The sequence below is a fragment of the Perca fluviatilis genome, chromosome 14, assembly GCF_010015445.1.
Source record: "Perca fluviatilis chromosome 14, GENO_Pfluv_1.0, whole genome shotgun sequence".
Taxonomy (NCBI): Eukaryota; Metazoa; Chordata; class Actinopteri; order Perciformes; family Percidae; genus Perca; species Perca fluviatilis.
Window position 1 is genome coordinate 37,907,957 of NC_053125.1, and position 21,301 is coordinate 37,929,257.

At 42.8% G+C, this 21,301-nt stretch overlaps 1 protein-coding gene across 3 annotated transcripts in view; it reads left to right on the top strand.

Annotated features, from left to right (window-relative positions):
- The first annotated feature begins 3,262 nt into the window (after positions 1 to 3,262).
- Positions 3,263 to 21,301, top strand: part of LOC120573166 (phosphatidylinositol 4,5-bisphosphate 3-kinase catalytic subunit alpha isoform-like) — a 40,818-nt gene continuing 22,779 nt past the window's right edge. For all 3 annotated transcript variants that reach the window (XM_039822679.1, XM_039822681.1, XM_039822680.1), the window contains exons 1-9: positions 3,263 to 3,637; positions 9,293 to 9,421; positions 14,601 to 14,704; positions 14,878 to 15,040; positions 15,923 to 16,132; positions 17,813 to 17,880; positions 19,688 to 19,816; positions 20,377 to 20,430; positions 20,676 to 20,785. In XM_039822679.1, coding sequence (XP_039678613.1) covers positions 9,337 to 9,421; positions 14,601 to 14,704; positions 14,878 to 15,040; positions 15,923 to 16,132; positions 17,813 to 17,880; positions 19,688 to 19,816; positions 20,377 to 20,430; positions 20,676 to 20,785 — 923 coding nt within the window. In that variant the 5' untranslated portion in view covers positions 3,263 to 3,637; positions 9,293 to 9,336. The remainder of the gene's footprint in view (positions 3,638 to 9,292; positions 9,422 to 14,600; positions 14,705 to 14,877; positions 15,041 to 15,922; positions 16,133 to 17,812; positions 17,881 to 19,687; positions 19,817 to 20,376; positions 20,431 to 20,675; positions 20,786 to 21,301) is intronic.

Genomic DNA, 21,301 nt, shown 5'->3' on the forward strand with positions numbered 1-21,301 from the left:
TGATCTAAACATATTCTTTATAAAACCTCCCAGTTAGAGAGGAGATGATCTAACATATTCTTTATAAAACCTCCCAGTTAGAGAGGAAATGATCTAAACATATTCTTTATAAAACCTCCCACTTAGAGTGACAATGATCTAAACATATTCTTTATAAAACCTCCCAGTTAGAGAGGAAATGATCCAACATATTCTTTATAAAACCTCCCAGTTAGAGAGGAGATGATCTAAACATATTATTTATAAAACCTCCCAGTTAGAGAGGAAATGATCTAACATATTCTTTATAAAACCTCCCAGTTAGAGAGGAAATGATCTAAACATATTCTTTATAAAACCTCCCAGTTAGAGAGGAAATGATCTAACATATTCTTTATAAAACCTCCCAGTTAGAGAGGAAATGATCTAACATATTCTTTATAAAACCTCCCAGTTAGAGAGGAAATGATCTAAACATATTCTTTATAAAACCTCCCACTTAGAGTGACAATGATCTAAACATATTCTTTATAAAACCTCCCAGTTAGAGAGGAGATGATCTAACATATTCTTTATAAAACCTCCCAGTTAGAGAGGAAATGATCTAAACATATTCTTTATAAAACCTCCCACTTAGAGTGACAATGATCTAAACATATTCTTTATAAAACCTCCCAGTTAGAGAGGAAATGATCTAACATATTCTTTATAAAACCTCCCAGTTAGAGAGGAGATGATCTAAACATATTCTTTATAAAACCTCCCACTTAGAGTGACAATGATCTAAACATATTCTTTATAAAACCTCCCAGTTAGAGAGGAAATGATCCAACATATTCTTTATAAAACCTCCCAGTTAGAGAGGAGATGATCTAACATATTCTTTATAAAACCTCCCAATTAGAGAGGAAATGATCTAACATATTCTTTATAAAACCTCCCAGTTAGAGAGGAAATGATCCAACATATTCTTTATAAAACCTCCCAGTTAGAGAGGAAATGATCTAAACATATTCTTTATAAAACCTCCCAGTTAGAGAGGAAATGATCTAAACATATTCTTTATAAAACCTCCCAGTTAGAGAGGAAATGATCTAACTTATTCTTTATAAAACCTCCCAGTTAGAGAGGAAATGATCTAAACATATTCTTTATAAACCTCCCAGTTAGAGAGGAAATGATCTAACATATTCTTTATAAAACCTCCCAGTTAGAGAGGAAATGATCTAACATATTCTTTATAAAACCTCCCAGTTAGAGAGGAGATGATCTAAACATATTATTTATAAAACCTCCCAGTTAGAGAGGAAATGATCTAACATATTCTTTATAAAACCTCCCAGTTAGAGAGGAAATGATCTAAACATATTCTTTATAAAACCTCCCAGTTAGAGAGGAAATGATCTAACATATTCTTTATAAAACCTCCCAGTTAGAGAGGAAATGATCTAACATATTCTTTATAAAACCTCCCAGTTAGAGAGGAAATTATCTAAACATATTCTTTATAAAACCTCCCACTTAGAGTGACAATGATCTAAACATATTCTTTATAAAACCTCCCAGTTAGAGAGGAAATGATCTAAACATATTCTTTATAAAACCTCCCAGTTAGAGAGGAGATGATCTAACATATTCTTTATAAAACCACCCAGTTAGAGAGGAAATGATCCAACATATTCTTTATAAAACGTCCCAGTTAGAGAGGAAATGATCTAACATATTCTTTATAAAACCTCCCAGTTAGAGAGGAGATGATCTAACATATTCTTTATAAAACCTCCCAATTAGAGAGGAAATGATCTAACATATTCTTTATAAAACCTCCCAGTTAGAGAGGAAATGATCCAACATATTCTTTATAAAACCTCCCAGTTAGAGAGGAGATGATCTAACATATTCTTTATAAAACCTCCCAATTAGAGAGGAAATGATCTAACATATTCTTTATAAAACCTCCCAGTTAGAGAGGAAATGATCCAACATATTCTTTATAAAACCTCCCAGTTAGAGAGGAAATGATCCAACATATTCTTTATAAAACCTCCCAGTTAAAGAGGAGATGATCTAACATATTCTTTATAAAACCTCCCAGTTAGAGAGGAAATTATCTAACATATTCTTTATAAAACCTCCCAGTTAGAGAGGAAATGACCTAACATATTCTTTATAAAACCTCCCAGTTAGAGAGGAAATTATCTAACATATATTCTTTATAAATCTTTATAATCATTCTCTGAAAGAACCAGCAGGCCTGCCTTGTTAAACCGTCTACATCTTCTTCATAACTTGATATTTTCAGAGTGTAGCTCGGTGGCTGTGAGGTTGATGTAGTCTCCTGAAGAGACTAGAAACACACAGAGAGAGGAAGTTTATCCTGGAAATGTTCCTCTGATGATCTAGACTACAGAGCTCAGTGTGTCAGTGCGTTTACGAGCAGTTTAAAAAACGATTATATTCGGGTGAAGGCCTGACCCCGGTTAAAGTCTGAGTTCTCATAACACATTCAGACATAGAGAACTCCTTCAGTAACAGGGGGATTCCTGCATGTATACACCTTAAAGGTGCACTATGAGTTCCTGCATGTATACACCTTAAAGGTGCACTATGAGTTCCTGCATGGTTTCAGCGTGATTTAATTTTAGGATCTCCTTGATCCGCTAGCTGCCTGGTCCCTGAACACACCGTGAAAAAGCCCTGTCTCGGGAGACAACACAATGGTCGTAAACATCAAACAGACACTAGGGGCACAGGCTGTGCACCAAAATACAACAAACCACGTTCCAGCCAATCACCGACAAGATGGTTGGGGGAGGGGGTGGGGCTTAGTGACAGTCAGTTAGTCATGACAGTTACGGAAACATGGGGGGAGGGGCGAGCTTGCTCTGTTTTGTTTGGTATTTACAACAGAAGTGACGTCATGCAGGAACTCCTAGTGCACCTTTAACCGGAGTAATATCGTGTTAAGCGTCTGCGCATGCTTCAACTGCCCCTTATTTCTGGTCTTTGAACCGGAAATAATACTAATCGTTGCTATGATACAACAAAACAGCGTTGGCTGAATCAGCCGGGGGCCATCGGCAGCAAAGAGCCTGTGGTCAGACCATACCCTGGGTACTGTGTGATTTCTGAGACAGAGTGAGAGCTCCTGTCTCCTCCTCTCTGTGCAGCAGCTGTGGGAGGCTGCTGGCCCTTTAAGAGAGGAAGAGGATGAGCCAACACCTTCCTCCCCCCTCTCCCCCTGACAGCCCCCCCCCTCCCCCCTCCTCTTCCAGCACATTGTTCTGCAGCGCCAGGCGAGCAGCAGCTTCCCTCTGCTGCTGCTACCGGCTACAGGGAGAGACAGACAGACACACAGACAGACAGACACACAGACAGACACACAGACAGACAGACAGACAGACAAACAGACAGACAGACAGGTCTCCGGTGTGGACGGTCTGTCACGACTCTTTGTGTTGAACAGAATCAGCGGGGCGGTGACTGATGGATCCACTGGCTTCATAACCGGAGACAAAGACGGAAGAGGACAGACAGACAGACAGACAGACAGAGAGACAGACTGATAGACAGACAGACAGACAGACAGAGAGACAGACAGGTTAGACAGACATACCGGCGGTCAGATCGACGCTATGATCGACCGGCACACGCTTAGGTGAGTGACAGAACAAAGAGTTTCTCTTTTTCTTTGATTTAATCCGCTGATGCTGTCACTGCTGCTGCCATGGCAACCATACCATAGTCTGATGTCATCAGGATGGGAGGGGGGGAGGAGGGGGAGAGGGGGGAGGAAGAGGATGAGGATGTGTTGTTTGAGTTGTTTTGATCGTGAAGATTAAATCAGTCTCTACACGGATTTTTGGTGTTGTTTCAGTTGGAATTTAAATGGTGATGAAGTTTCACATTTAAAATCTGAGATATTGGTTTAAAATCATCATTCTGTGTTTGTTAACATCTTCCTGTTTACACACCACCCTCTGACATCATCAGTAAACATTTCAGCAGACCTGTCAATCAACCTGAGTGACAGCTGATGCTGCCTGTTCTCAAGAAAAGTAATTAATATCTAAAGAGAAAACACAAGACTTTCACCCAGGAAACAGGTGTTCATGTCCTGAAGAAGTTAAGGTGAAAACACAAGACTTTCACCCAGGAAACAGGTTTTCATGTCCTGAAGAAGTTAAGGAGAAAACACAAGACTTTCACCCAGGAAACAGGTGTTCATGTCCTGGAGAAGTTAAGGAGAAAACACAAGACTTTCACCCAGGAAACAGGTGTTCATGTCCTGAAGAAGTTAAGGAGAAAACACAAGACTTTCACCCAGGAAACAGCTGTTCATGTCCTGAAGAAGTTAAGGAGAAAACACAAGACTTTCACCCAGGAAACAGGTGTTCATGTCCTGGAGAAGTTAAGGAGAAAACACAAGACTTTCACCCAGGAAACAGCTGTTCATGTCCTGAAGAAGTTAAGGAGAAAACACAAGACTTTCACCCAGGAAACAGGTGTTCATGTCCTGGAGAAGTTAAGGAGAAAACACAAGACTTTCACCCAGGAAACAGGTGTTCATGTCCTGGAGAAGTTAAGTAGAAAACACAAGACTTTCACCCAGGAAACAGGTGTTCGTGTCCTGGAGAAGTTAAGTAGAAAACACAAGACTTTCACCCAGGAAACAGGTGTTCATGTCCTGGAGAAGTTAAGGAGAAAAACACAAGACTTTCACCCAGGAAACAGTTGTTTACTGTCCTGAGAAGTTAAGGAGAAAACACAAGACTTTCACCCAGGAAACAGGTGTTCATGTCCTGAAGAAGTTAAGGTGAAAACACAAGACTTTCACCCAGGAAACAGGTGTTCATGTCCTGAGAAGTTAAGGAGAAAACACAAGACTTTCACCCAGGAAACAGGTGTTCATGTCCTGAAGAAGTTAAGAGAAAAACAACCCCCCCCCCCCCACCCATTTCTTCCTAAGATTAAAAAAACACACCCCCCCCCCCCCCACCCACCCCCCCCCCCCCCCCAAGGAACACAAGACTTTCACCCAGGAAACAGGTGTTCATGTCCTGAAGAAGTTAAGGAGAAAACACAAGACTTTCACCCAGGAAACAGGTGTGCATGTCCTGGAGAAAGTTAAGGAGAAAACACAAGACTTTAAAAAAAAAAATCCCCCAGCAAATAGGGTTTTGTGTGAAAAAAAAAAAAAAAAAAAAAAACTTTCCCCCCCAAAAAAGGTGTTTTTTTTTTGGGGAGAAAAAAAAAAAAAATTTTTCCCCCGGAAAAAGGGGTTTTTTTTTTTTGAAAAATTTAAGGAAAAAAAAAAAAACCTTCACCCAGGAAACAGGTGTTCATGTCCTGGAGAAGTTAAAACACAAGACCTTCACCCAGGAAACAGGTGTTCATGTCCTGGAGAAGTTAAAACACAAGACTTTCATTAGCAGATTCCCAGTCCATGCAGTCAGTTCCGTTGAACACTCTCCAAACAATAGTTAACCATGTCAGAGGAAACATTTTAAAAAGTTATGGGACGGATTACAATACATAGAAGCATTAACCAGTTTGAACCCAAACCAGTCCTAATCGTTTGGTTGTCATCGCCGCATGACGCTCACGTTTCGTCGACTAAATGTAGCTGTAATCTAACTGTCACATGACCGTGATTTCATAGGATACCATACGAATTGTTGTGCATAAGTATACAAAGTTTAATGGAAATCAGGCCAGAAGATCTTCTGTAACTGCTGCCAAACCAAACAGACTAACACACTTAATAATACATGTTCAATCATATTTAGAGAAAATCTTTTTTATTTTATCTTTTTTACTTCATTGATATTGATGTAAATGCACTACAAGTCTGTCTAAAATCTCAGTTTTCTGTGAAGAAAATGATCACTGAAGGTTTTGACGTACTGCTCCTTTAAACCAGCAGGTCAACAGGAAAATAACTGTGAAGGAAATCAGCTTCCTGACAGAGAGAGACAGGAAACACACACACACACACACACACACACACACACACACACACACACACACACACACACACACACACATAATACACCCCCTCCAACACACACATAATACAACCACTGCTGCTATTGTCTGTCCGAGTGTGTGTGGGTATTATATATGTATGTGTGTGTGTGTGTGTGTGTGTGTGTGGTATATATGTGGGTGTGTGTGTGTGTGTGTGTGTGTGTGTGTGGGGTATATATGTGTATGTGTGTTTTTTTTTGGGGTTATATGTGTGTGTGTGTGTGTGTGTGTGTGTGTGTGTGGGGGTATATATGTGTATGTGTGTGTGTGTGTGTGGGGGGGGTATATATGTGTGTGTGTGTGTGTGTGTGTGTGTGTTGGTGTTATTTTTTTTTTTTTTTTTTTGTGGGGGTTATATATGTGTGTGTGTGTGTGTGTGTGTCTTTGTGTGTGTGTGGGGGTTATATGTGTGTGTGTGTGTGTGTGTGGGTGTGTCTTTGTATGTGTGTGTGTGTTTTTTTTCATGAAAAACACAAAGAGACAAAAACAAAGAGACAATATGAAGACATGAAGTGAAAAGGTATTAATAGCATTAACAGCTTAATATAGACACAAAGACATAAAGAGAACATTTAAATAATACAACAAACTAAACATGGAAAATAAAACAAATGGAACAATAAATATATATTAAGAAACATTAATTAATTAAATAAATCAACACTGCTTATTATCCTTAATGTCAGAAAAAAATGTAGTTAAACATTTTTGGCCGCACAGAATCTACCGGCACAGAATTCTGCTGATAGTTCAGCAAAATCTTCCAGCAGAATTTAAAAGAATTACAAAATGTAAATGAAAACAGGATGTCAACACATGTCCACCCTGTGCACAAAAACAGGAAACGCTCATTTCTGCAGATTTTCATTCTGCATCACCACTCAAAATATACAGATTCAAGTTGTGTCTTATTATTAAACAAAGGAAAATTAATCTTCATCTTTGTTTTAAGGCACCGCTTAAAACAAGATACTCCACAGACAGGGCCTAAATGTTTAATGCTTTAAAATAGGCTATATGAATGTCCCGCCCTACTCCACCTCTGATTGGCTTGTACTCTTTGCCTTGCTGTCCATAATCTAATTATTGGCGGTGATTTTAACATTCATGTTGACAACCCCCAGGACAGAGGGACCAATGAACTGTGTTGTGTTTTTGAGAGCTATGGACTGACTCAGCATGTGACACAGCCCACGCACAATAAGGGGCACACTCTGGACTTGATTATCTCCAAGGGTCTGAACATTTCCAAGGTTGTGGTGACTGATGCTGCTCTCTCTGATCATTCCTGTGTTTTCTTTAACAGCACTATCTCTGTGCCCAAAAGTGTTCAAACAAAGTTAATCAGAAAACGGTATATCACTGAAAACACCGGTGAATCATTCATTCAGCTTTTCTCCTCTACACCCGCCCTCACTGGGGCCTCAGTCACTGAGCTTGTAGATAATTTCAACTGTAAAATTACGAATGTTATTGATGCCATTGCTCCCACTAAGGTCAAAGCTGTCTCTGGTAAGAAAAGATCTCCATGGAGAAATTTTGTAGTGGTGAGAACAGAAAAGAGTGTTGAAAAGCTGAACGCAGGTGGCGAAAAACTAATCTCCAGGTCCATTATAACACCTATAAAGAGAGACTTCGCATTTATAATTTGGAACTAAGGAATGCAAGGCGGTCCTTCTTTTCGGACATTATTGCCTGAAACAATAATAATTCACGTGCTTTGTTTGCTACTGCTGATAGATTAACCAACCCTCCAGTACCAGTAGCATCTGAACTTTTATTCACCAAGGCCTGTAATGAATTTGCCACTTTCTTCAAAGACAAAATTCAGAAAATTAGACAGTCTGTACTTCCATATAGAGTACAGAGTATGTGTTGTCACAGTGTCCAGGAAAAAGAAATTCCAATATGACACAATTCCATATAATTAACCATAAAAACCCTGAGATGGCTCTTGTTAAAGTCTTTAATGACCTCCACTTAAACACAGATAGTGGCAAAACTTCAGTCTTAGTATTCCAGAAATCTTGGTGTAATTATGGACTCAGACCTGAATTCTAAAAGCCACATTAAGCCAATTACAAAGTCAGCCTATTATCACCTTAAGAATATATTAAGGGTTAAAGGACTTATGTCTCAGCAGGATTTGGAAAAACTTGTCCATGCTTTTATCTTATCTGTTTTTGTTGTTTCAATGCAGATGTTCATTAATGTGCATTGTCCCTATCAAATAAAGGATTAAAAAACAAAAAAAAAGTAGACTTGACTACTGTAACAGTGTCTTTACAGGTCTCCCTAAAAAATCAATCAGACAGCTGCAGCTGATTCAGAATGCTGCTGCTCGAGTCCTCACTAAGACCAAGAAAGTGGATCACATCACTCCAGTTCTGAAGTCTCTACACTGGCTTCCAGTGCCTCAAAGAATTGATTTCAAAATACTTTTACTGGTTTATAAATCACTAAACGGTTTAGGGCCTAAATACATTTCTGATCTGCTGCTACGCTATGACCCAGCCAGACCTCTCAGGTGGTCTGGGACAGGTCTACTAAACTATGACCCAGCCAGACCTCTCAGGTGGTCTGGGACAGGTCTACTAAACTATGACCCAGCCAGACCTCTCAGGTGGTCTGGGACAGGTCTACTAAACTATGACCCAGCCAGACCTCTCAGGTGGTCTGGGACAGGTCTACTAAACTATGACCCAGCCAGACCTCTCAGGTGGTCTGGGACAGGTCTACTAAACTATGACCCACCCAGACCTCTCAGGTGGTCTGGGACGGGTCTACTTGATGTCCCCAGAGTCAGAACTAAACAGGAGGAAGCAGCGTTCAGTTTTTATACTCCACATATCTGGAACAAACTCCCAGAAAACTGCAGGTCCGCCGTAACTCTTTCTTTTTGATGCTGCCTTTCTTTAAAGAATTGTTCATATCTTATACTGCACTGTAACTGTTATTCTCATATTTTATCTGTTTTTAATTACTTTTAATCTTTTTTAACTGCTCTTTACTGTTTTATGTTAAGCACTTTGAATTGCCCTGTTGCTGAAATGTGCTCTACAAATAAAGCTGCCTTGCCTTCATTGGTTGGATTGGTCAGGTTTAAGCATGAGGATTGAGATTGGTTAGCGTTAGGGTATGAACACCATGGTAAGCCAATCAGAGGCAGAGTAGGGCGGGATGTTCCTTCACCATCCTTGGGAACGCAAATTTGCATCCCAAACAAGGCCAAAGACTACTAAATCAGTTTCTGTCTGTCTGTCTCTCTAACCTGTCTATCTAGGTAGCCCAGTGCTGAGGTGAAGAGGCTTGTGATTGGTGGTTGCCATGGCGCCCAGGCCATCGTCTGGGGAGCTGTGGGGGCTCCACCTGATGCCCCCCCGCATCCTGGTGGACTGCTGCCTGCCCAACGGTATGCCTGCCTTATATATATATATATATATGTGTATATATATATATATATATATATATATATATATATATATATTATTCAATATTAAATATATTTAGCTATATTTACAACTCACATTCACACTGCGCTTTTGGCTCGAAACTCTTAAAAACCCAAACATAGCAGTGTAAATGTAGCCTGTGTTGTCTGCTGTGTTGTGTGATGACTCCTCCCACTCTGTGGGGGGCTCTTGGGTATTTCCCCTGTTGCTGTTTAGGAGGCCGTCTGATTGGACTCAGGTAGGCAGAGGGAGGATGAGCCACACCTGAGTCCACTCTTCCTTTTTGTGATCAATTGTTTTTTTATTTTCAAAAGAGAAGGGCATGGTACAGTTCAAGGACAGTGATACAATAAGTAGCATCCACTTCCCTCTACCCATCCCCCCAGAAAACCCCAGAATAGCGACATCCCCCCTCCCTCAATATCCCAACATGATCTTCTATATTGCACACAGTACACATAGTGATACAGCACATAATACATAGGTCATATCAGTGTCCTATAGGCCAAAGTGAGCGCACAGAGATAAACAAGCAATTACAAATAAAGGCATATTCCTCAGCTCAGTTTAGTAGATTTTTAACCGCTGCCACCGCAGAGGTCCAGGTTTGGATTGTTTTCTGGCTAGCTCCATGCATTCTTGCAACAGACAGCTCCATGTAGAGTATGCTCAAAAATGATTGTGACCACTGGGTGCGTGTGAGTGTGTGTGGGGGGGGCTTCCAGCGCAAGGCCAGCATTCTTTTAGCTGCAGTCAACCCTGCTAATAAAATGCGGGTCCGAGTGGAGGGCAGGTTCAATGATGAGGTATCATTTAGAAGCAGTATTTTAGGAGAACATGGTATGTCTACCTCCAATAGGTCTGATAAAGTGGAAGATACTAATCTCCAAAAGGACGCCACATCAGGACACTCCCAGTACATATGCAAGAACGATCCCACACGACCCAGAGAGCATAGATCACAAACAGGCGAATGTACTAGCTTCATGAAGTATCTTTTTCTTGGTGTTAGATACATTCTATGTATGAGTTTGAAGTGTATAAGTTTGTGATTAAGGTTCTTTGATGTTTTGTCTAGATTGTTCCAGACAGTCAGCCAGCATATGTCGCCACTGGGTAGATCAAGGTCACTGGACCACACTTGGTGAACTGCCAGAGGTCCACAAGAGGATGTTAGTAAAAAAGAGTATAGAGCAGAAATCAGGCCTCTCGATCTTACTCCTACATCTAGCAATGTGTGTAGCTTGTGAGTGGGGTACCCCAGGGCACGCCGTATGCTTGCATCGCAGATCTTAGGCGCAAATAGAGGAAAAAAGATGTACCTGGTATATCATAGGTAGCTCGCAGATCAGTAAACAACCTCAGACCCCCATCATCACAGACACCACTGGTATGTGTGTAGGCAATAAGGAAGTGTCGAGAGATGAGTTAAGGGGCATCAGCGATGATTTTGTCCAGTTAATCTTATATCCTGAGAGAGTGCTGAACTCCTCAAACACCTCCAATACTATTGGAATACCCACCGGCGCATTGTTTATGTATAACAGAATGTCATTCGCTTTGTTCGGTTTGGGGAGAACGGTGAGGATAGCAGAGTTGGTGTCCCGGTCAAATGAGCCCCTATCCACAGCTGCGTGGATCATATCCAGCATGAATTTACCCAGCTCCTCCCAGAAAAACAAATAAAATTCAGGGGGTATTCCATCCCACCCCGGTGATTTTCCCTTTTTCATCCTCTGAATGGCCTGTTTTAGTTCTATCAATGAGATAGGCTTCTGGAGATCTTCTGTCTCCTTTTGGTTTAAGGTTGGAAGATTGGCCTTCCGTATAAAGTGTCTACATCTGTCACTGTCCAAATTAACCTCAGAAGTGTAGAGGTTAGAGTAAAAGTGGCGAAACTCCGTATTGATAGCTTTCGGCTCTGTCAAAATGGTCTGTGATGACCCCGAGCGAATAGTTGCTATGTTTGCAAATTTCTCACTTTGCTTGAGCCTGAGCGACAGAAGGTGACTAGGTCTAGAGCCGTGAAAGTAGTATGTCCTTCTGGTCTTGTGGATTAAAAATTCAGCCCTTTGTCTGAGCAAAGAATTCAGTTCAATTTTTGTCATATCGATGATTTGTTTCCTGGCTTCAGAGAAAGAGAATTGCTGTTGATGCTCTAAAGAAGTAACTTTAGATTCAAGATTATTTATTTTAGCCAGCCGAGTCTTACTAAGATGTGAGGCAAAGGCTATCGAGGTGTTCCTGATACATCCTTTCAGGGCGCACCACAATATTCGAGGGTCATTGACGGAACCAGTATTCTCAGCCACAAAGCTGCCCAACTCTCTTCGGAAATAGACACAATATTCTTCATTCTTGAGCAGAGTCGTGTTAAATCGCCAGCGAGCTGCTCTGGTAGGTGTGTTTAGTAATGTAAGTTTAACTAAAATTATGCTATGGTCAGACAGTGGAGTAGGAGAAAGCACTGCATTATGGATCTCTGAGATTAAGCTAGAGGTTAAGATGTAGTCAATGCGGAAGTAGGTTTTATGCCTATTAGAATAGAAACTATATTGCCTAACCGCAGGATTGACCGCACGAAATACATCAATTAAGCTGAAGTCGGATATAAATTTGGACAGAGAAGCTGAAATAGAGCTTTGAGAGTGAGAACAGTGTCCCGCAGGGCTCGAGCAGTCTAAGGCCGGGTTTATAACCGCATTCATATCCGCACCCATGATTATAGCAAAATCATGCATGTTGGACATAATTTATGTTAGTGTGGTGAAAAATATAGGGTAGACTTGGTTAGGTGCATATACTGACATGAATGCTAACTTGCGCCCAGCTATTGTAGTTGTTATGTAAGAAATGCGGCCGTCTTCACTGCCAAATTTATCGAGTATGGTTATGGACAGAGAGCATTTCAAAACGATAAGAGAGCCACGGGTTTTAGAGTCGACAGACGCTGATGCTGCCACGTAATAATGTCTATTAGCAAACCGCTGTACATCAGATGCTTTAAGATGGGACTCTTGGATAAATGCGATGTCAATGTGATTTCTACGGAGTAAATCCAAACAGGCTGCACGCTTAACTGGCCCATTCAATCCGTTCGTGTTCCAACTAGCTAACTGTAAAGTTGTCATGGTTCAATTGTGGGGCAAGTATGACCTGAGCATTATACAGTGTATTAAGCAATTTAGTACGAACATGTAAGCCTGTATCATGGACACAAATAGAGATGATGAAGGCTGTGCTACAATAAAGGTAAGAAGATCTAGCCCCCCCCAATACCCTGTCGCCAACAACACCAAAACTCACACCGAGAACCAGGTGAGTTAATAACCAAAAACGAAAAACAAAAAGAAAAACATCTCTTCCTAACAACATCAGGCACTTGGCACTGAGAGAGCGGGCAATTGTCTGTCGGGTCCGCCCGTCCCCCCTTAAAGAAAATAGCTGTCAGATACTGGCAGTTAAAAATGAATTACCTTAGATTGTAAAGGCTATACAAAACATAGGAGCCGCACAAAGTTGGCCATGAACTTAGTTGCAAGAGTTAGCTTCACCTTCAAAGTCAAGATGTATAACAATGTTAGATAGAAATAAGGTAACGCACTGCATGCACTGTATATTGGTAGTGAGCAGGGAAGCTAGGCCATTACAAAGGAAAAAACGACACAGCAGAGAGACGAGTATATCCATTAACATGTATATATCGAGCAACATACGTCAGCGTCCATGAACTTACACTCTGATAGACGGGCTTAGTTAAAGTTGAACATGTAGGGTCTGCCATCAGTCCTGGGCATGTTCATTCAGCTAGATCTTGTCCAGCGGCCATTCCGTCGTTCCTATTCGCCTGTTTCGTATTGAGAAAATCCTCGGCCTCAGTGCTTGAGTCGAAAATGTGTTGATCTTGCCCGTGGATGAGCTTCAGTCTGGCCGGGTAGAGTAAAAAGGCTTGGAACCCTCGCTGCCCGTCTCCTATGGCCGGTGGAAAAGCTCGTCGCCGCATACCGTGTAGCTGCTGAAGTTGGCAGAGAAGCGAATCTCGGTCCTGGAGCTTGACAGGTGTTTTCCGCGAAGCTTGGAGTATTTTGTCCCGGTCGGTGAAACATAGCATTTTGCATATTAGCGTCCGGGGGCCTCGATTACCAGTAGCCGGAGGGCCGACGCGGTGGGCTCGCATGATTTCCATCCGTTGGTCACCCAGGTTAGGGAACCATTTTAGGAGGTTTGTGGAGATGAATTGGGTGGCGTTGGGTCCTTCCGCGCCCTCAAGAATGCCCAGTATACGCACGTTGTCCCTCCGGTTTCTGTCCTCCAAGTCCGCCAGCTTAGCCTCATAGGCCGCTAGCTTAGCCGTTGCTCTTGGTGGTGTTCTCCGTCTTGCCGAGTCTTTTGCAAATGTCGCTGTAGTCAGTACGCAGCTTGGCAATATCCTTAGTGCAACGAGACATCTCTGTTTTTATTTCGTCGAGCCTTCCACTTAGTCCAGCGAACTGCGCCGCCATAAACTCTTGCTGTTTCTCCATGGCCGTCTCTAGCATGGCAGTCAGCTCGTTACCCTGCTCCCCTTCGTCTTCATCAGACGACTTGTGGTTGGGGTAAAGAGGTTTGGCGGATTTTTTTGGTTTCGGCATCTCACAGGGTGGACATTTAAATGCCACAACACGCCCGAAAATAAAGGTTAAGTTAAATATAAAGGTAATTTTTCATTGAAATGGGGGAATAGGAGCGGGAGCGAAAGAGCTAAGCAGCCATCCTCTCTGCAGGTCACGTGTCTCCCCCTGAGTCCACTCTTCCTGACTGCCCTCCTGTTTCCTTCTTAAGGGAACAATCTCTTTCTGTCCTCACAGCCAGCAGCGTTTGGTTGGGTTTGGGTTCCACACACTCACCTTCACACATTTACCCACCACACTACTGATACGACTGAAATCATGTTTTATCCTATTTTTAAGTATTATTCATTATGGGTTAAATAAATTGGCTTAAATTGAATCCTTAATTGTGTGGTCTTCCTTATTTGTGACGAACTGTGAGCTGGTCCATGACAGTTGTTATGTGTTTCAGGGATGATGGTCAGTATGTTTGATGTTTTATGTGTTTCAGGGATGATGGTCAGTATGTTTGATGTTTTATGTGTTTCAGGGATGATGGTGAGTCTGGAGTGTCTCAGAGAAACTCCTCTCCTCAGCATCAAGCAGCAGCTCTTCACTGAGGCCAGGAAGTACCCGCTCTACCACCTGCTGCAGGTACAGTACATCCCCAACACTATCCCTGCTGCAGGTACAGTACATCCCCAACACTATCCCTGCTGCAGGTACAGTACATCCCCAACACTATCCCTGCTGCAGTACATCCCTGGCTGCCTTTTAGTATCACAGGTAGCAGTAATGAAAATAATTTCTGCCCTGTGATTGGCCAGGAGGAGTCATCCTACATCTTTGTGGGCGTGACCCAGGAGGCGGAGAGGGAGGAGTTTTACGATGAGACGAGGCGGCTGTGCGACCTGCGACTCTTCCACCCGATCCTGAAAGTCATCGAGCCGCTGGGCAACCGGGAGGAGAAGATCCTGAACCGAGAGATAGGTAACACACACCCCGCCTCTCACTCGATGTCTGGACTGCCATTGGTCCATCATCAAACATCACCCGTCATTAGCCAATAATGTTTCATCAAACATCAAAACCACATCAGTAATGTCCCTCACGGAGCTAATCGAACAATTAAGAAGACAAGGATAGCTAACTGGTTCCAATACAAGGCTAAACAGGGCTAAACAGGGCCAAAGAGGGCTAGCAAAGAACTTATTTTGGTGGAAAATGTGCACGCTGTTGCACACAGTAATCGGCTGGATACATGGTTAAACCTCATTTGGTCTTACCACCAATCAGTCCCAAAACATCCCACTTAGAGAGGAAACGCCCTAAACATATTCTTTATAAATCTTTATAATAATTCCCAGAAAGAACCGAGCAGGCCTGCCTTGTTGCACCATCCACATTTTCTTCAACACTTGACATTTTCAGTGTGTAGCTCGCTAGCTACAAGGTTGTTTCACTTCCATCTTTCCAGAATAGTTAATTTCCAATATAGGCCCCCACAGGGCCAGAGATATCTTGTTGGGCCTCTCTGAAACAAAGACTACTGTTGTTCGAACAAAGGTAAAAACAGGATCAAAGAAGGCTACACATCAACGAACATGTCAACAAAAGTCTGGGCCGTCATTGGTCTGTCATCAAGTGGGCCACATGGAATCTGCGGATGCAGAATCATACACAATTTAAAAAAAATGATTTAATAATGAATAAAATCTGCAGAATCCTTTTGGGTCTGGTCATCAAACATCTTTTCAGACATTGTTCGTCAACCTCACCATCAATAATGACCTCATCTCTCACCAAACTCCATCTCCCAGAGTTCCATGCTCCCCTCCCTCACACTCAGACTAACACCGTCCCTGTGTGCAGGCTTTGCCATCGGGATGCCGGTCTGTGAGTTCGAGATGATGAAGGACCCGGAGGTTCAGGACTTCCGCCGCTCCATACTGAGCGTGTGCAGAGAGGCCATGGAGGAGAGGGAGGGGGGAGGGGCCCACAGCCAGGCGCTCTATGTTTACCCCCCCAACCTGGAGTCCAGCCCCCAACTCCCACAGCACATCTACAGCAAGCTGGACAAAGGTACTCACCCTGTTTGACCAGCCGGGGGGCTGACTTCATGCTCTCGAAATAGGTTTCCTTTTCTGACAGAAGCTGAGTCATGGAGCAGATTATTACTCAGCGTTACAAATGTAAAAGGGCCCCTGACCTACCAGAAAACAACAAAAATGGCTCTATGAAAAGACTCACTACAGGATGAGCAAGAAAACAAGATCAGGTCATACTGCTTTTGACTGAGGCCTTTGACTCGACAATAAGAAACACTTGAGATTGAGCCGTCGGCATCCATTTTGCCCATTTTGGCCAGTGGGCCAGTCAGACTTAATGGCCAATCTGATTGGTGGAGTGCTAACCCCTGACTAGCGAATCAGAGAGCGGCCAACGCCAGTATCTTGTTATTACTAGCCATGGTATTTTCTTCCGTTCAGCGAGTAATGACAACAACGATCCTTCTTGACTACTATCACCACTCTGTGATTAAAACAGTGACTGACAACAGCGTGCTCTGTGTTTACGAGGTCTAGAGAGATGTGGCCTCAATTACGGTTTTCATTTTTTGGGTGACAATACAGATTAGCACCGCCTGCTGTTATGGAGACATATTACACCTCGTGCACACATAGAACATACGCTGAAGTCGCCGTTGCTTCGGTGTGTTCGGACGCACCTTTTTGAGAGACGGAAGCTGACTGATCAGTCCGACTGCCTTTTCTACCAACAGTCGGCTGTCGGGTTGGTGTGTCAGAGCTATTAGATTTATGGATTGTATGTATGTATGTATGTATGTATGTATGTATGTATGTATGTATGTATGTATGTATGTATGTATGTATGTATGTATAGAGCCTCTGGTCCCACCTGGCTGCTGAAGGCCTTCCACCTGTGAACCCTTGGCTGCAGCATCAGTTGGAGGCCTTGCTTTATTAACCACCCCCATTTTTCCACCAACTTCTCTGACAAAGTAATTTAGATCTCTGCCTTGCATGCGTTTAATGGCACAGAGATGTAAAAGAAACAATCAAAAACAAATCAGCTTTCATGCATTGGTCCAAGTTTTCAACAGTGGTAGTATGTAAATGTAATCAATTTTAAACTCCATATTTTAAAACAGGACAATAACTAAAACACAATAAAACAGGATGGACGAGCCTTCACTTTATGTTACACCTTCAGGGAGTCAGGAGTGCAAGATAACAGTTAAAAGTTGAAAAAGTTGAACCCCAAATAAGTTACTAAAAGCTTTTTGGAGGGAGCTCAATAATATTAAAAATACAAAAGAGAATATACAGACACTAAAAACTCAATTTACTAATAGACAAAACACCGACCGATACACTCAGAAATACAGATTTCAGATGTGTGATGTCACGCTACTATCTGGTATCCATTCATGAGTACAAGTCTCTCTCTCTGTACCTGTCTCTCTGTCTCTCTGTACCTGTCTCTCTGTCTCTCTGTATCTGTCGCTCTCTCTGTACCTGTCTCTCTCTCTCTTTACCTGTAACTATTTGGTATCTATTCATGAGTACAACTGGGAAGGAAGCTTTGAATTTAGGAATGGAAAAACATCAAATTCAAGTAAGACAATGACCCCACTGTCTCTCTCTTTTTGTACCTGTCTCTTTCTTTTTGTACCTGTCTCTCTCTGTACCTGTCTCTCTCTCTTTGTACCTGTCTCTCTCTGTACCTGTCTCTCTGCAGGGAGGTTGATCGTGACCATCTGGGTGATCGTTTCTCCTTCCAACTCCAAACAGAAATACACCCTCAAGGTAAATATCTATCTATCTATACAGTATATATATATATAAAGCTGGATACTGTTTTGTGTCAGACAGCAGAACATGGTGAGACATGTTTCAGGCTGTAAGATGACAGGATGTGAGGAAACTCTTTCAGAAAGACAGTCTAAAGTCTTCAGATTTAATCACTGCCAGTTGATTTTTTGAAACACGTTAGACAAAGTTCCCTCTGCCCCGTTTCCCTCTGTGAGCTCTACAGTCCTCTCTTTTTTTAAATCCTTTGTTGGCCTTTTCAACACCAAGGTCAGCCCTGCAGTCTTGACTTGATGGAGAGTTGGACGTCACATAAAGAAATCTTTACCCCGGCATTCCTCAGAACTAAATGCAGCTTTGTCCAACCCAGTGTCTTTGTTAGTACAACTACTGAGAGGATACTGAAAGGGTTCAAAGCTGGTATCAAAACCACTGGATCTGAGACATATACTGAAGATCTGTGAATTCAGCCAGTAAAGAACCAGAGATCAGGCTGTGAGCCTGTGTTCTGTGTGATGCGTTCAGGTGAATTCAGCCAGTAAAGAACCAGAGATCAGGCTGTGACCTTGTGTTCTGTGTGATGCGTTCAGGTGAATTCAGCCAGTAAAGAATCAGAGATCAGGCTGTGACCTTGTGTTCTGTGTGATGCGTTCAGGTGAATTCAGCCAGTAAAGAACCAGAGATCAGGCTGTGACCTTGTGTGCTGTGTGATGTGTTCAGGTGAAATCAGCCAGTAAAGAACCAGAGATCAGACTGTGACCTTTTTCTTGTACAGGTGAATTCAGCCAGTAAAGAACCAGAGATTAGGCTGTGAGCTTGTGTTCTGTGTGATGTGTTCAGGTGAAATCAGCCAGTAAAGAACCAAAGATCAGGCTGTGACCTTGTGTTCTGTGTGATGTGTTCAGGTGAAATCAGCCAGTAAAGAACCAGAGATCCGACTGTGACCTTTTCTTGTTCAGGTGAATTCAGCCAGTAAAGAACCAGAGATCAGGTTGTGACTTTGTGTTCTGTGTGATGTGTTCAGGTGAATTCAGCCAGTAAAGAACCAGAGATCAGGCTGTGACCTTGTGTTCTGTGTGATGTGTTCAGGTAAAATCAGCCAGTAAAGAACCAGAGATCAGACTGTGACCATGTGTTCTGTGTGATGTGTTCAGGTGAATTCAGCCAGTAAAGAACCAGAGATCAGGCTGTGACCTTGTGTTCTGTGTGATGTGTTCAGGTGAATTCAGCCAGTAAAGAACCAGAGATCAGACTGTGACCATGTGTTCTGTGTGATGTGTTCAGGTGAAATCAGCCAGTAAAGAATCAGAGATCAGGCTGTGACCTTGTGTTCTGTGTGATGTGTTCAGGTGAATTCAGCCAGTAAAGAACCAGAGATCAGGTTGTGACTTTGTGTTCTGTGTGATGTGTTCAGGTGAATTCAGCCAGTAAAGAACCAGAGATCAGGCTGTGACCTTGTGTTCTGTGTGATGTGTTCAGGTGAATTCAGCCAGTAAAGAACCAGAGATCAGGCTGTGACCTTGTGTTCTGTGTGATGTGTTCAGGTAAAATCAGCCAGTAAAGAACCAGAGATCAGACTGTGACCATGTGTTCTGTGTGATGTGTTCAGGTGAATTCAGCCAGTAAAGAACCAGAGATCAGGCTGTGACCTTGTGTTCTGTGTGATGTGTTCAGGTGAAATCAGCCAGTAAAGAATCAGAGATCAGGCTGTGACCTTGTGTTCTGTGTGATGTGTTCAGGTGATTTCAGCCAGTAAAGAACCAGAGATCAGGCTGTGACCTTGTGTTCTGTGTGATGTGTTCAGGTGACTCACGACAGTTTACCTGAGCAGCTGATTGCAGAATCCATCAGGAAGAAAAGCCGATCGATGCATCTTTCACCTCAACAACTCCGCCTCTGTGTCCAGGAGTACCAGGGGCAGTACATCCTGAAGGTACACCTGTCTGTCTGTCTGTCTACCTGTCTGTCTGACTGACTGACCTGTCTGTCTACCTGTCTGTCTGACTGACTGACCTGTCTGTCTGTCTGTCTGTCTGTCTGTTTCTCTACATGTCTGTCTACCTGTCTGTCTGTCTGTTTCTCTACATGTCTGTCTGTCTGTCTGTCTTCCTGTCTGTCTGACTCTACATACCTCTTTGTCTGACTGACCTGTCTGTCTACCTGTATCTCTGACTGACCTGTCTGTCTTTCTACATGTCTGTCTGTCTACCTGTCTGTCTGACTGACTGACCTGTCTGTCTGTCTCTCTACATACCTCTTTGTCTGACTGACCTGTCTGTCTACCTGTATCTCTGACTGACCTGTCTGTCTTTCTACATGTCTGTCTGTATACCTGTCTGTCTGACTGACCTGTCTGTCAACCTGTCTCTCTGTCTATCTGTCTACTTATCTGTCTGTCTGACTCTGTCTGACTGATCTGTCTGTATGACTGACCTGTCTGTTTACCAGTCTGTCTGACTGACCTGTCTGTCTCTCTACCTGTCTTTCTCTCAGGTGTGTGGCTGTGATGAGTACCTGTTGGAGAAGTATCCTCTCAGTCAGTACAAGGTAACAACTTCTCTCTGAAAACAAACCTTCAGTCTGTCTCACTCTCTCTGCCTGTCTCACTGCCTCCACCTGTCTCACTGCCTCCACCAGTCTCATTGTCTCTGCCTGTGTCACTGTCTCCACCTGTCTCCCTGCCTCTGCCTGTGTCACTGCCTCCACCTGTCTCACTGTTCCTGCATGTCTCACTGTCCCTGCCTGTCTCACTGCCTCCACCTGTCTCACTGCCTCTGCCTGTCTTTCTGCAGTATATCCGCTCCTGTATCATCGTGGGTCGTCTTCCTCACCTGATGCTCGTCTCCAAAGATAGTCTCTACTCTCAGCTTCCTGCTTCTGGCTTCGTCACGCCTTCATACAGGTAACCACGGTAACCACACAGGTAATCACCTGACACCTGGCACAGCCAATCAGTGGTGGATGCTACACTTTACATACTGCGCAGGCGTTACTGCAGTGTTTGAACGCCAGTGAAGTCACAGACATGTCAATGATTTCAGAGCACATTCCTGCTGGAAGATGTTCCATTGGTTAGTGTTTGGTAACAAGGGTCAAAAAAACTACAAAAAAACTACAAAAAATGTCAAAAAATGTCTGTGTAGTCAGTGTGTATACAGGTGTACTATGACTGTGTGTATCCAGGTGTAATATGTCAGGGTGTATACAGGTTTAAGATGTCAGGGTGTATCCAGGTGTAATATGTCTGTGTGTATCCAGGTGTAATATGTCTGTGTGTAGTCAGTGTGTAATATGTCAGGGTGTATCCAGGTGTACTATGACTGTGTGTATCCAGGTGTAATATGTCTGTGTGTAGTCAGTGTGTAATATGTCAGGGTGTATCCAGGTGTACTATGACTGTGTGTATCCAGGTGTAATA